Here is a 15,665-nt window from a genome sequence, read left to right as displayed (position 1 = left end):
CATGATCAACCCTACCAGGAAATATGGGAGGGGAAAGGGAAAACATAAGCTAAGTGAGACATACACAGAGAAAGAGACTGCACAGCCAAATCGGAAGTTTATATCTCAGTACAAGTGCTTTATTCACAACCATACAAGTCAGTATTTTTCTGTAATGGCCTCCATGATCGTGGTGCTGCTTCTGAGTGAGTAAGTGAAGTTTAGGAAGCAGCTTCTCTTCTACTTTCTGTGTGCAGTGGATGACAGCTGGTCTCTACCCACCATCTCTGGGAGAACTGCAAACTTGACATTCAGTATTCACATGGAAAACTGCTAAAAATGCCAGATACAAGTGACATAGTGTCCAGGAATAGCGTTATTCCTCATGTACACATGCTGTACTCTTGATTAATGCAAAGTTTGTTGAAAGGTTAGATACACTTTAAGGCATAAAAACGCAGAATCCAAGACTCATTGATGCACGTGAGGAACAAAGGTTAGCCCAGGTGTCAGAACACACAGAGCAGCAGAGCTTGCTGTGTATGGAGCTGTGAAGCACGGACCTGTCAGAGTGCTCATGTTGACTTCTTTCAAGTGCCAAAAGCTCCTAGAGTGAGCAATGAGCAGTAGAACTTGACCATGGAGTAATGGAAGAAGGTCGTCCAGTCTGATGAATCACATATTCTTTTACATGATGTGGACAGCTGTACATGTGCGTCACTTACCTAGGGAACAGATGGCACCTGGATTGAAGGCAAGCTGGTGGAGGCAGTTTGATGCCCTGAGCAATTATCTGCTGGGGAACCTTTTGGTTCTGGGATTCATTTGGATGTTAATTTCATGTTGACTCCTTTGACACCATCACCTACCTAAACATTGTGGCAGACAAAGTAGCTGGTATTCCATAATGGCAGTGGCCTCTTCTAGGAGGATAATTCACCCTGCTACACTGCAAACATTGCTCAGAAATGGTTTGAGGAACATGACAAAGACTTTTAGGGTGTTAAGGCTACTTTCACACTAGTGTTAATATTTTCCGGTGTTGAGATCCGTCATAGGGTCTCAATACCGAAAAAAAAAAACGCTTCCGTTTTGTCCCCATTCATTGTCAATGGGGACAAAATATAACTGAACAGAACGGAATGCTCCAAAATGTATTCTGTTCTGTTCTCATACCGGAGAGCAAACTGCAAACTGCTGCGGTTTGCTTTCCGTCCTGGGATGCGGAGCAAGACACATCCTGCATGACCCCCAATCCAAGCCAATGGGGACGGATCCGTTTTCTCTGACACAATAGAAAACAGATTCGTCCTCCATTGACTTTCAGTGGTGTTCATGACGGATCCGTCTTGGCTATGTTAAAGATAATACAACCGGATCCGTTCATAACGGATGCAGACGTTCTGTTCAGTTACATTTTGTCCCCATTGACAATAAATGGGGACAAAACGGAAGCGTTTTTTTTCCGGTATTGAGACCCTATGACGGATCTCAATACGGTTGTATTATCAGTAACCGAAGCGTTTTTTGCTGAACCCTGCCGGATCCAGCATAAACGCTAGTGTGAAAGTAGCCTAACTTGACCTTTAAATTTCCAAAGAACTTAATCCGATCAGGCATCTGTGGGGTATGCTGGAAAAACAAATCCGATCCATGGAGGCCTCATCTCTTAACTTGTATTAACATGACTTAAAGGAAACCTGTCACCGGGATTTTGTGTATAGAGCTGAGGACATGGGTTGCTAAATGGCCGCTAGCACATCCCCAAAGCTCTGTGTGCTTTTATTGTGTAAAAAAAAAAAATTTAATACATATGCAAATTACCCTGAGATGAGTCGAGCGTGAAGGAGCCCAGCACCGCCCCGCAGCTTTAGAATCTCCTCCTTGCTCCCTGACGTCAGAAAGCTAGAGCGCCGTGATCTCGCGATGCCCGAGCTAGCGCATTTTTCAGTTCGTTCCCTGAGGCTGATGCTAGCACAGGGAAGGAACACTCGCGATGGCTAGCTTGCACATCGCGAGATTAGGGCGCTCTGGCTTCCTGACATCGGGGAGCAAGGAGGAGATTCTGAGGATGCGGGGCGGTGCTGGGCTCCTTCACGCTGGACTCCTCTCACGTACAGGACACATCTCAGATAATTTGCATATGGATCAAATTGGTTTCTTTACACAATAAAAGCACACAGAGCTATGGGGACTGGGTATTGTGGATGTGCTAGCGGCCATCTAGCAACCCATGTCCTCAGCTCTATACACAAAATCCTGGTGACAGGTTCCCTTTAAAGGATCTTTTGCTAACCTTTTGGTGTCGGATAAGCACAGCACACATTTTGAAGAATAAAGCTTGAAACCGAAATCGGCTTCAGTTCCGAGTAGTACCTCGGAACCGAAGCCGGTTTCGGTTTCAAGTTTTAAAGTGTTTTTCCACTTAAAAAATGAACTACTGACACTATTCAATGAAGTCATGTGCGACATCGCGAATAACTAACTTCGGCTTATCGGAGCCCATACATTCTAATACTTTACGGAGACAGATCTCTGTTCAGTATTATTCCAAAGTTTTGAACAAAGCGATTTTGGATAAAGCATCCGAAGTTCTCTTCACTCAACACTAATTATAAACCTATTCTTATGGAGTGCCTTGATGGGTCTAAGCAGTGGCACAATATTAGGCATGTTCGGGGGTGATTGGTATATATATGCAATATGTCAATTCTGTGGTATAACCCAGGGCTTGAAAAATTTCCTGAGCCAGCTAAAAAATTTAGGAGCCAGGCGGAGCTGCGTCATAAAGCCCCCAGTAGATGCCCCCATAGTGCTCCCCCCCCCACTTCTCCATCGAGCCTCCCAATAATGTATGCCAGTACATAGGGCCCCCTGTAGATGCCCCCATAGTGCTCCTTCCCCTCTTCTCCATAGTGCCCCCCATAATGTACCAGTATATAGGGCCCCCATAGTGCCCCCCATAATGTGCCAGTATATAGGGCCTCCATAGTGCTTCCCCTCTTCTCCATAGTGCCCCCCATGTTGTGCCAGTATATGGGGCCACCATAGTGCTTCCCCTCTTCTCCATAGTGCCCCCCATATTGTGCCAGTATATAGGGCCCTCATAGTGTTTCCCCTCTTCATAGTGCCCCCCCCATATTGTGCCAGTATATAGGGCCCCATAGTGCTTCCCCTCCTCTCCATAGTGCCCGCGCCCCCCATATTGTGCCAGTATATAGGGCCCCCACCCCCCTTCTTGCCACAGTATACTATAAATAATAAACTCATATACTTACCTTATGCTGCTGTCAGGGATGCGATGCAGGCCTCTTCCGGCCTGTTTCCCACACTGTACGACTCAGGCGGCGCAATGACGTTATCGCACCGCCTGCATCGGCCTCTGATAGGCTACAGGCCTAAAACGGGCAGGGGAGACGCCTCTCCCCTGCTCCTCTGCACCATTCATCTGTATCGCTGTCCTGAGGACGGCGATACAGATGAATATGGAGATGAGCGCTTCCACAATGGAGGCGCTTATCTCCACTCCTGGTGCCTCCGGACAGAACGGGCCCCCCTCCGGTGCTCCGCACCAGTCGCCCGTGCACCTTTGAAAACGGGCTGACAAATACCCAAGCGCCAGGACTAATTCCTGATCGCCATGGCGACCTGGCGCCTGGGATTTTTCGAGCCCTGGTATAACCATAGGAAAGCAATGAATATATCAGTATGTTTTGGATTATAGGAGGGAATTGAAATACAGTAGCTACAGGAATTTCACGTAAACTGTAACATTTTGACTTTAATCATATTCTCTTGATATGATTCAAAGCATGATGCCTTGCACTGGGGAAACTTTTTTTTTTTTTTGTAAAAGAGAGCATTTATTTAAAGCCCAGCTACACTGAAAACCTAAAAATTTAGATGTCGCTGCAGTTAAAGGGGTTTTCCAAGCTCCTGATATTAATGACCTATCTTCAGGATGGGTCATCAATATCCAAACAGTAGGGATCCGACACCCTGTTCCCCCACCCGATCGCCTTCTCCCTGCAACCTCTGGCGCTAGAACTAGCATTGTGATTGGAACAGGAAGCACAACTCCGATGAACTGCAACAGCTGATCAGCGGCGGTGCTGGGTGTCGGTGCGCTGCTGATTGGACATTGATGACCTATCCTGAGGATTGGCCTTCAAAATCAGGAGCCTGAAAAAACCTCTTTAACCTTAGGGGACCATGTGGTTTTGGGAGTGAAACAGCTGGTTTAGAAAACGGAAGCCTCCAATTACCATTCTATATGAAAACGCAGTGGGAATGCGAGCAGCTCTGCCGTTACCAGTGGATGGAGCTGTGTAGTTCTGTTGCTGGATTCCAGCTACTAAACAGCTGGTATTGGATGGATCCCTGCTGATGTAATATCTGGACAATTCGGTAAAGGCAAACATCACCTTACTTTTAGTTTAAAAGCAGGAACATTTTGCATTCAAATCTTTATTTTATTAGTTTGTATCTGTAAAGTACATAATTTATCAACATTTAACATTACACATGATATCGAGAGTCTACCATCTTGGCAAGCATCAATCAGACCGCTGCGCAGGGTAATAGTTATGCAAGCGGCACTTTGCATACAACCGTTGCATAGTGCAGAGATTGCAGTGTTCCTAAGCAGAGCTAGGGTAGTGTCTACTGCAGACTTTTACGCTATTTTTTTCAGTAGGAGTGTATTCACAATTTTTAACGTAACTCATCTTAACATTTGACAGCAAATTCATCATATAGCCGTTTTACTACCAGGACAGTTTTCACACCTTTTGACAAACACAAGTAAAACCTAAATTATAAATGAAAAACAATTCACGTTAAACCACTGTACGCATGTTTTCTGAAAGTAGTCACCTGGAACATTGTGGAAATGCCTCCCAGAACTCATGAGCACCTTCTTGCTATTTTGCACCAAAATGTAAAGACATTCACATTTGTTGAAAAAAACTATGTACAAGATTTTAATTACTTTGGTTTAAAATTTTGACTGAAGCAGTAACTGAGAGGCACAACGTTCATACTGTACATGGCACTTATGTCTATGTCTCAGACATCCCAACCTGCAAAAACTCATTTCAGGGAGGTTTTTTTTTTTTTTTTTTACAAACTTTTTGTTACATTTTCCAGACATACGCAGTATCTGCACACTTTGCTCTATGGTGTGGAGGACTGGGCTCATTACCCTGCCCCAAATTATCATATTTATGTATATGATTAAAGGGGTTCTGTCACCACCTATAAGCCCTGTGAGCTAAACATATGCTCATGTCCAGGGTAGCATTCTGATTTCTAAGGTGGCCTTATAAAAGCTATTTGTGGCTTTATTCTGCGGAAAAACTGGTTTTACTAACCTGTCAATCATTGAATTAAGGTGCCCAAGCAGGGGAGGTCTGTGGATGCATGGTGCCCGGCCGCACGCATCGCCGTTCGTGCCCAGCGCCGCATTCTACTCCTCAGTGCCGCCTAACCCCTCCCTCCCCCTCCTCCCGCTTTGAGATCCCGCGCGTGCGCACAGGCTCAGCCTGATGCCCCGTTGCGGACTGCTGGCCTTGGCTTCTTCTTGCACTGTGCGCACGCGCCGAGAAGGGGACACTGCTACAGGTTGCCGGAAAGGTTTACTGCGAGTAAACTAGAGATGGGAAGCTCGGATCTTTCACATGAATCGGTTCATTTGAATCAGTTCATTCAAATGAACCGATTAATGAATCGAATCTTCGGTTCACTCGATGAGCTGACAAGAAGCAAGTGAACCGAAGCTTAGGTTGCGCAATGCGCATGCGCGGATGCTTCGATTCACTTGCTGACTCGCTGAGTCGGCTCTTGGTCTGAGTCAGGAAGTTTATTCTTTAAAACCCTGTGTGTAATTATCTACCCCACTGTAGGAAAAACACAAGCATCTAGGGGGTGTGAATTTAACACTGGGGTAAATAATATAATTAAAATGGAGGGTTAAATGTGTAAATGTATTTAAAAAAAATACATCTCTCTCAATAGTTCTATAGCTACTGAATGCGGGTGTCAGGGAGCCGCTATCTAATAGCGGGAGACTCCCTGAACTTCCGGGAGACTTGAGATCCCTGATGTCTACATGCACATACCTACCAGAAGTGAATAGACCAAGATCCAAATGCCAGTAAACATCATGGAGGCAACAAATGTCCTTATTAAGTGCAATGAGGGATGTGTAACTGCTTGTCTTCTCACTAAATAGTGGAAAAAAGACACCCCAGATATGACAGAGGTGACATATCCTTCCTCATTCATAAGGGGGGTGATAACATGAAGAAAAGTTCCTGTTGATGACAGTAGTAAGCTGCGATCTTTCTTCCTGATGTTACATGCAGTTTTTCCCTCCCTGAGACCTTATGCATGTGACCGTATCTGTTTTGTGATGTGAAAATTACAGATCCACAAAACATAGGTACTGGTCACATGCGTTCTTTTCTGCCAAATGGACAAGAATAGGATGTGTGCTATCTTTTTGGGGGAATGGCGGAACGGACATACAAATGCAGACAGCACACCAGCATTACGTTAAAGTAGCCAGCAGTATGTTCCTAAAGATCCTTTTCTTCCTCCGGCCAGATGCACCAAAATCTTGAAAAACGAACTTTAATCCCCTGCACGCGCTATGTAACAGCAGAGTTTGAAGTGGCCTCCTCGCTTCAAGTCAAGATAACCACGCCCCCTTTCCCTGCCCCTTCACCTCTAATTGACAGCCGCGCACGTGAACCTCTGACACACACTCACACTCGGCCGGCTTTGCTGAACAGCCAAAAGCTATCGACTGTCAATCAAAAGTGAAGGGGCAGGGAAAGGGGGCGTGGTTATCTTGACTTGAAGCGAGGAGGCCACTGCCCCCTTGACTTCAAACTCTGCTGTTACATAGCGCGTGCAGGGGATCACAGTGCGTTTTTCAAGATTTTGGTGCATCTGGCCGCAGGAAGAAAAGGATCTTTAGGAACATACTGCTGGCTACTTTAAGGTAATGCTGGTGGTTTGGGAGGCGTTTTTTAGGTGACAGATTCCTTTTAATGGCATGAACACACATCCTTGGCAGTGAAAGGGTTAGTTTATGCATCTGTTTTTTCACAGTAAGACTTGGTAACAAGAAACTTTGCTGTTTCAGGTTATTTATCATTCTAGATTAGAACTCATTCATATATAGGGTGTGCTGGGGTCACTCTTGTCCCATACTATAGGGAAATTAGTATGAGAAAAGAAAGTTTGGTTTTGCTTCTTCATTAAGCCTTCTATTGCTTTCCAAACCGGCTGAATGTGTGTGGTGGGGGGGGGCTACTAAATATGCAGTAGTGTACCAAGATAGGTGTCACATACCCAGCAGTAGTAATTTATGAGCCTTACCTGTACAACATGCAGTTCTAGTAGTATTTAAACGGGGTGGGGGAAAGGCTTTGCTAAGCAGGTGCTGGTGCCAACTGTACTTTTCTGAGTGTGCCATCTTATAGATGACCTAAAATGTAGCTAAATATATAAAATAACTTATGTCCTTGTTTGCCAAGCAGATTGTTGTAGTTACTTATCTATATTTCCTACATTATAATAAATGAGCATTTAGCTAAGAGAGCTGCTGAAACCATTAAAGCAATGTAGTTTAAACTGTCTCCTCTACAAAAGATGAAAGTAACAGCATAAAGCATTAAATAGCATCTGTCAGCATGATATACCCTATTAAACCAGGCATTCTGCTTCTTAGGGCTTCTCATGCTGAGTTAAACAATCCCTCTGTATTTGAAATTGGTGGCCCTGTTGTAGAGAAGTCTGCACTTTATTGCATATGCTAGTGTGATATTCGGAGCACCAAGGGGCAGACCTAGACGCTCGGAGCACTGCTTCACCACTTCCTTTCCCTCTTAGCCGCTTCCCCTCCCCTTAAATGACAAGACCAGGCATCCTCACTGACTTCCTGCCTGGCCTTGTAATCTTGCAGGTGTGCTGGTGAGCGTTCTCTGCACATGCGCAGTTTGGATATCAGCACGGTTTCCCGATGCTGAGATCTGAACAGCACATGCACTGAATCAAAATTCACCCAAGCATTTGTGGGATTACAAGGCAAGGCAGGAAGATGGTGACAGCTTGGCCCTGTCACTCAGGGTGAGGGGTAGTGGCTAACGGGGAAATGTGGTGATGAAGTGGTTCTCCGAGGTGTTAGAGCCTCTCCTTAGTGCAAGGAACACCTCATTAGGGTATGCTATAAAGTGCAGATTTCTCTACAACGTGGCCACCACTTTTAAATTCAGGGGATCGTTTAAGTTAAGAGGATCAAACCGGACAGGCAGTATGTCTGGTTTAATAGGGTTAATCACTCTGACAGATACTCTATTAAGAGGGTGTCGGGGACATTCAAAAATCTAACAGAAACTAGGGAAAGTGATCAAATAACAAAATAAGTTTTACTTGGAAAATTCCCTACCGCTTCAGAGCCAGTTTGCTGATTTGCAGTGGTCATGTTTGGGAAGTCACAACGTCATCATTGCAGTACAGCAATGGACACTGGCGAGAGCAGAGAAGGGGGATTTTCCAGGGATGAAGGCTTATCTTGTTATTTTAGAACATCCCGTGATCTCTGCTGGACTCCCAGACAACCATTTTCAGAAATTTTCACTTATACATGAAATGTGTGAAAAAATCCAGAGCCTTAAAACTATTTAATAGTAGCCACGGATGTCATTTTCATCTTCATCCTCATCCTCATCCTCTTCTGCTATTGGTCCATGCTCCTCTCTATGGTACTGTGGAAAGTCATCATCGTCGTCATCACCATATCTTGGATGTTCTGGTGGCGGATATGGCGGAATCAGGTGCATCTGGCGTTCTCCAGCAATATGCTTCTGTTCACCATAATAAATGCTTTGGATGTGGGGGAAGCATAGGAAGGCAAAAGTGCTTATTGGCCCTTTTAGTCGATTCTGGTCCAAACGCAGGTAGGTTAGTCGATGTGTTTGATCCATTACTGGACACATTAGAGTTATGTTTATTGCTGAAATAAAATATGATTCAGTTTATAGTCATTTACATTTTTACAAGGGAATATATATACGTGTGTGTGTGTATATATATATATATATATATATATATATATATATGGTGGAGCTGAATAAAAAGGTGATCTTCACAAAGAGGAGGTCTTTTGGAGAGGTTTCATTATTCGTATAAAACCTCTATAACGTTTTACATGAAAGTGTGAAATATATTGTAGGTAAAAGTGGCATCTTCCTCACCTAGCGGTCTAGAATTCCCCTTTTAGCTGCCTACAGGCTAAGGCTACTTTCACACTTGCGGCAGTGTGATCCGGCGGGCAGTTCCGTCGTCGGAACTGCCCGCCGGATCTGCCGCTGACTGAAAGCATTTGTGAGACGGATCCGGATGCGGATCCGTCTCACAAATGCATTGCAAGGACGGATCCGTCTCTCCGCTTGTCATGCAGACAGACGGATCCGTCTTGTATCTTTTTTCACATGCGCAGGCCGGAAGGACGGATCCGGCATTCCGGTATTTTGAATGTCGGCACTAATACATTCCTATGGGAAAAAATGCCAGTTCCGGCATTCAGGCATGTCTTCAGTTTTTTTCACCGGAGATAAAACCGTAGCATGCTACGGTTTTATCTTTTGCCTGATCAGTCAAAACGACTGAACTGAAGACATCCTGATGCAAACTGAACGGATTACTCTTCATTCAGAATGCATGGGGATATGCCTGATCAGTTATTTTCCGGTATAGAGCCCCTGTGACGGAACTCTATGCCGGAAAAGAAAAACGCTAGTGTGAAAGTACCCTAACTGTAAATGTTCAGGAACCAAAAATCCCTCAATGCAACATCTAATACAGCAAGTATGAGACAGAGAGGAAAGGCTATAAAGGGTATGTAGTTAAATTTTTTTGTGAACTAGAATGAAAAATAAAAGAGGAAAAGCAGCTGCAGGACATATCTGATTGGCTCAGAGCCACAGCTCTGATACCACGCCAGGAAAAGCCCGCCCACTCGGAAGGCATAGAGACCTCCATAGAGCTATGATATGGGCTCTGTGCACCCCTTGACTCTGTGCAACTTTCAAGTTATCTCTTTGTCCATAGGGCCTAGTTTTATATGGAGGCAGAATTCGTTTTTTTTTTCTGTTGCATTCTATTCAATGGACTCTTTATGCCACTGTAAAAGTCCTGTTCACGCGGCTTTGCTAAGTGCAGTAGGCACGGAGAAGATTTCTCTAATATAGCCAAAGATAGTTTCCCTTTCCCCTTTCTGCACTGTTTCCCTTCCCTTCTCTAAAACATTAATTTCTCATGCTATAGTTTGGCCTTGCACCTGAAACAAAGAATTGGGGGAATTTACTAACTTATTTCCACCATATCTCCTTTAGGTGCTAGCAAAAGGACATTTGCCAGGTACTGCCGGAGATGACAGCTCTGGATGCATGGTCTCGTTAGCTTTTTACATGGTCAAAAAAAGGTTATGCGTTAAGGGCTTGGACTAGTCTCTTCCTCAGGAAGACTATCACTGACAAAAAACTATATGGTTGAAAAGTACCAAAATTAATTATCACAGAGAAAAATGACTTTTCATGTAAAACTTAACTTTTACTACTAGATATTAAAATAATACCCCATATATTGTAGAATATAATAGCATACTATGCCAGATAGATAGACAAAGCCTTACTTTGGACGTGTAGAAGATAATACCATCCAAATAAAATAAAGATGCAATAACTTAGTTTGGAGACCGAGGGCTTGGATAATTAGTATACGAGAAGTGAGGTCAGGACAGGAAAGGAAATTATTCCCTGATGTATCCCTAAAGGCTACCACTGCCTACAGGTGGAGCACCCGCCCCGAAAGAGGCAACCCCACCTCTAGGTGGCTAGGCCCTTTCTGTCACCTACTGTAACCCTGCCCGTGGATATGAAGAATGCTTGTCCCAATGCGTTTCCCCAGTGTCAGTAGAGCAGGTTCATCAGGGGACCAAAGATGAGTAATCCAAAAGTCATAGGAATCATTCTTGATAGTTGCAAATTGATATGGGCATCCTGGTATGGTAAGGTGCCTGAGGAAGAGACTAGTCCTGGCCCTAAACGTATAGCTTTTTACACTGTCAGTAAAAGGTAAAAGAAACCATGACTCCGGACCTTTCATCTCTGGCAGTGTCTAGTAAAAGTCCTTCTAGTGTCTAAAGTTGATCTGTATCATCATCCCAAGGGTCCACAGTTTGGACCTCAGACTGCAGCCTTAACTACTTATACTGTACTTCTACAGGTGTGTTGTGCTTCTGGAACAACCCTGCAAGGTGAGCATACCTTATTATATGCTCTTTTTGACTGCTATTTGGGATAACGCCATATGTTGTGCCATTGTGTACTTTTGCTTTAGATGACCATGTTCCACCATATCTTGGTGCATGCCACACTTTTGGAAAAATATGTCTCTATGCTGTTTTGGGCTTGACCTGCTATTTTTAAAAAATGATGAGAAAAAGTGCAGAGGTTTTTTGGAGGGTGTGAGGTCTCTCATGGGTGGACCAATTTTACTATAACTTGTACCAGAAATTTGCATAAATTATAGTGCAAATTTACAGCTGCAGCACTGATTGGATAGTGGCAGACTGTGCAGGGACACCCCCACCCCACTGGTAACACCCAGAACGCCCTTAATTGCAGACTGCTGGCAACTCCTTCATAAACATCTAGTAGGAATAAAAGAGGAGTGGCACAAAAGAGAATAGACAGGTCCTCTAAGTTTAAAACATTTTGTTCACTTGTCTCAAAATATAATAATAATGGCTCTTTCCAATTAGGATAGGTGTTATGACAGTCTCTGAATTAAGGGGAACAAAGTAAATAATATGTGGTAACTACTTACATTCAAATTCATTGTCATGCAGATACAGGTGCTCCAGTGATCGAGGAACATAGAAGATGCGCTTTAGTTTGTTGTGACCCAGGTTCAATTCCATAAGTTTGGGAAGGTTGAACATGTACAAAGGAACCTCATCAATGTTGTTGTGTGATATTCGAATAGCAGTCAGATTTGGAAGCTTTGCAAAATAATCATCGGGTATCTTTGAAATGGAATTATTCTCCAGTGACAGATACATGAGTGATGTTGGAAGGCTTGCAGGCATGGAGTACAACTTGTTGTTACATATATTGAGCTGCATCAACTTTGTCAGTCTGCTTAATACCTTTCCCTTGATGTTATCAATATGATTGTTGCAGAGGTCAAGCATGGTAACATTGACTAAGCCCTGAAGGTCTTGTTCTCTTATTTTGTTAATCTTGTTTGAACCCAAGAAGATCCTTTCAACAGAACTAGAAATAGGTGATGGAATTTCTTCCAAGTCATTATTGTTAAGGATTATTTGATGTAGATGAGGAGATGTGGCAAACACACCAGCATCTATTTTATTTGATTTCAGTTTATTGTAGCTAAGGTTAATTTCTGTCAGAGAAGTGGCGTTAACAAAGGATTTTATATCCACGGCTTCAATCTCGTTGTGTTGTAGGTAAAGCTGTTGAATGCGAGATGGTATTCGAGGAATGGTCTTGAGCTTCCGATTGTCACAGTACATGGTGATTATTGAAGATGGAGGACAGTAGCATTCTCTTGCGCATTCTGTAGAGTAGGGTACCCTTGGAACATTGTAATCTACGCCTTGATGGAAATGAATGGGTGGCTGATATGGAGACTCAGGATCGGGTTCGTAATCTGTGTCATAGTCATAGCCCTCATATTGGCATAGTCCTTGTGTGAATGTCAACATTAGAACCAAAAGCTGCATGAGGACATTCATGGTAGCTAAAATTGGTGTAATCTGGAAATAGAATAATAGGTTAAAACTCAAGTTAGTTACAAGAAAGTCAAAATTATCAAACATAACCACTATATGGATTGGCTAAAGTAGCTTTCCTATACCTTCCTGTACCTTCCTGTACTGTTTTTGTCTTAGCTCCACGTAGCAAACTGTTTAGCCAAATTCACATAAAACAGAAGAGATGAATTCCTTTGTTTGCTGCTTTTTAGATGTTGAGGTTTATGGTCAGTCCACCACAGCTCCCTTTGGACTCTAGAGAAAATACTGTAGCGGCAGAGAAATCTGTAGACTTCAAATGAAAAGTTTCATGCAAAAACAGCAACGATCAGTAAATTCAGAATCATAGTCTAATACACGCATTTAAATACACTTCAAAGAGGCTATCAGCCAGGACAGGACCATGTACACCTAATACAAAAGAGCAAGAGTCCACACAACAGTGTTCCCCTTGTTCTGTTGCTGTTCTTTGTGGATTCTTGTTCTTTTAATTTCTGTGTATTTACATTACGTTGGATTTATTTTATTGTGTTGCAATAAAGTAACATTTTACTACTGATCTCTGTCCTATATAATGGCTTATTTGTTATCTACTGTATTTTATGATTACCTTTTGTATTTAAAGAGTTTGTCCACAATCAGACAACCCCCCTCAGCTTTTGAAATTCTTATACACTTTTGGGGGGACTTCTATCAAAACTGCAACACCAGTTGTGTGGCTTTGCCACTTTTCAAAAGTGAAGTGAAAAGTTGGTCTGGATTACAGATTAGAACACTTTTATGCCTCATTTATGTTGTGCAATAAAAAAATTAAAAAAAATCACAAAAGTCCACACCAGGCAACCCCCTGGCATACTTTCACTGACAGTCCCAAAACCACATCACGCTTGCTCCAAATTTATTAGAACTGAGCAACATCTTCATAAATTTGGCACAGGTGCACAGAGCAACTCCAGTATAAAAAATAGCCTCAAACACACCTAAAATGATAACTACCCCACTTTGTCCTCATTCATAATACAGTTGTCCTGGAAGGCTACTATAAAACTCAACTTGTGCCAATAATACCATGACCACCCAGAAATTAAGGTAGATAGCCATAGAGGTATAAAATTGTCATTCATTTATGTTGAGCCCAAATTTGCAGTCATATCTATGTATTTTATCCTGTCTGCCAATCAGACTAATGTAGATAACAGGAATACAATGTGATGCTAAGCCTCTAGCACTTCTACCTCCAAGTGACAGCAGAGTGACAGATGAAGATTCTTCTGCCCCTCACCCTGGCCTACTGACCCCACTTATAAAGCCCTGCACAACACTTCAAGCATTTCTCTAAAAGTAGTTCTTGAGTAATAGAGTTACATTACTTCTCAGTGCTGAACAGATTTACAGCAGGATATACTAGAATATATTGGGTTTTGGCCCCGTGCACAAATACTTCTTAAACTTGAGCTTATTTCAATTCTTACATAAAACCCAGCTGTTACATCTGGCATGCACACAGAATTTCTCATTAAATGCAGCATTCCTGCCTTTAAAGATAGTGATATTTGCCTGTATAAAGAAGCAACCTCCTGGCTTGTACTAGAGAAAGTAAATTGTGGCCATACCTGAGTAAGGGTTCTCGTTGTTTTCTCAGAATGGGACGTAAGGCTTGTGAGCATATAGCCTCTCAAAAAGTACCACCGGATGCTGCTAAAAATCCAGCTCTGTCTAGTTTCAGAGGTTGCCTTAGTTGTCTTTGAGGGCGAACAGCAGTTCTTTACTAGTAAAAGCTGGCTTCACAAAGCCCTAGATGCCTAAAGTGTGTCCTCTCATTGTAGGTCTCTTAGAGAGGGAAAAAAGTATATGCTTTGTGATTTTGGCTGAGTTCAGTGGGTTTAATCTGTGTCCCTTCTTATTTTCGGTTTGAGGTGTGGCAAGAAATTCCCCGAAGTAAAAAAAAAAATCTTAATAGAGGAATATGCACACATAAAATACACATTGCTGCATTTCCAGAGCATCACTCTTACTTGCCTTTGGATCTTTTTTTCAGCTCTTCTGAGTTGCCAAATACCTTTCTATGATTAGATATGCAGTATTCATACTACAGCATATCTGCTTTTTATCATTAATTGATTTCAATCACCATATATTTCACTTTATAAGACACACCTGATCAGAAGATGCTCCTAGGTTTTAAAAGAGGAAAATCAGAAAAAATATTTTTCATCAGATGTCCAATCTTTATCAGACCTCAGATATAACCCCCCCCACCAATCTTTGATGAGACACACAATCTTTATCAGACCACAGATCAGACCCCCAATCTTCATCAAACCCCCAAACTTTATCAGACCACAGATCAGACCCCCAATCTTCATCAAACCCCCTAACTTTTTCAGACCTCAGATCAGACCCCCAATCTGTATCAGACATCAGATCAGACACCTCTAATCCTTATTAAACCTCCAATCAGTATAAATAAATGAAGATACCTTTCCTGCTCCAGACAGCGTGCTCTTCCTGCACTCACCGCTCCCTGGTCTTCTTCTGGGCCCTGCGCTGTACTGTGACCTGACGATACACAGCGTCATGTTATAGTGCGCACCTACATGCACTACGTCCTGATGCTATACATCCGGAAGTAAACCAGGTGCGGCAAATACAGCAAGTGCTACAGTCACTGCTCCTCTTACATACTAATGAGCGTTTTCATAATGCAAGCATTCACTGGAATTCGCTTTATAAGACGCACTGCCATTTTCCACCCAGTTTTGAGTGGGAAAAAAGTAGGTCTTATAAAGGAAAAAATACTGTACATACAACATTTGGGCACACCTTTAGTATACCAACT

At 42.9% G+C, this 15,665-nt stretch overlaps 2 protein-coding genes across 3 annotated transcripts in view; one reads left to right on the top strand and one right to left on the bottom strand.

The window, feature by feature from the left end:
• The window catches only part of LOC120978732 (centromere protein P), a 348,964-nt gene that overhangs the window by 123,726 nt on the left and 209,573 nt on the right, over positions 1-15,665 (top strand). The gene's annotated exons all lie outside the window — the stretch shown is intronic.
• Positions 6,924-14,708, bottom strand: OMD (osteomodulin). The gene is made up of 3 exons (XM_040407040.1): positions 14,440-14,708; positions 11,878-12,829; positions 6,924-9,001 (listed from the first exon to the last, which is right to left on the bottom strand). Exons 1-3 carry the CDS (start codon positions 14,491-14,493, stop codon positions 8,670-8,672), a joined length of 1,338 nt encoding a protein of 445 aa, XP_040262974.1. The 5' UTR covers positions 14,494-14,708; the 3' UTR covers positions 6,924-8,669.

This window comes from Bufo bufo, chromosome 9 (genome assembly GCF_905171765.1).
Source record: "Bufo bufo chromosome 9, aBufBuf1.1, whole genome shotgun sequence".
NCBI classification, from domain to species: domain Eukaryota; kingdom Metazoa; phylum Chordata; class Amphibia; order Anura; family Bufonidae; genus Bufo; species Bufo bufo.
This window is presented reverse-complemented; position numbering and strand designations above follow the sequence as displayed.

Coding starts and splice junctions, on each gene's coding strand:
- OMD (XM_040407040.1), bottom strand. CDS start 14,493: ATGCTCACAAGCCTTACGTCCCATTCTGAGAAAACAACGAGAACCCTT. Junction 12,830..14,439: donor CAACGAGAACCCTTACTCAG/GTATGGCCACAA, acceptor TTCTATTTCCAG/ATTACACCAATTTTAGCTAC. Junction 9,002..11,877: donor GCATGACAATGAATTTGAAT/GTAAGTAGTTAC, acceptor ATTTTATTTCAG/CAATAAACATAACTCTAATG.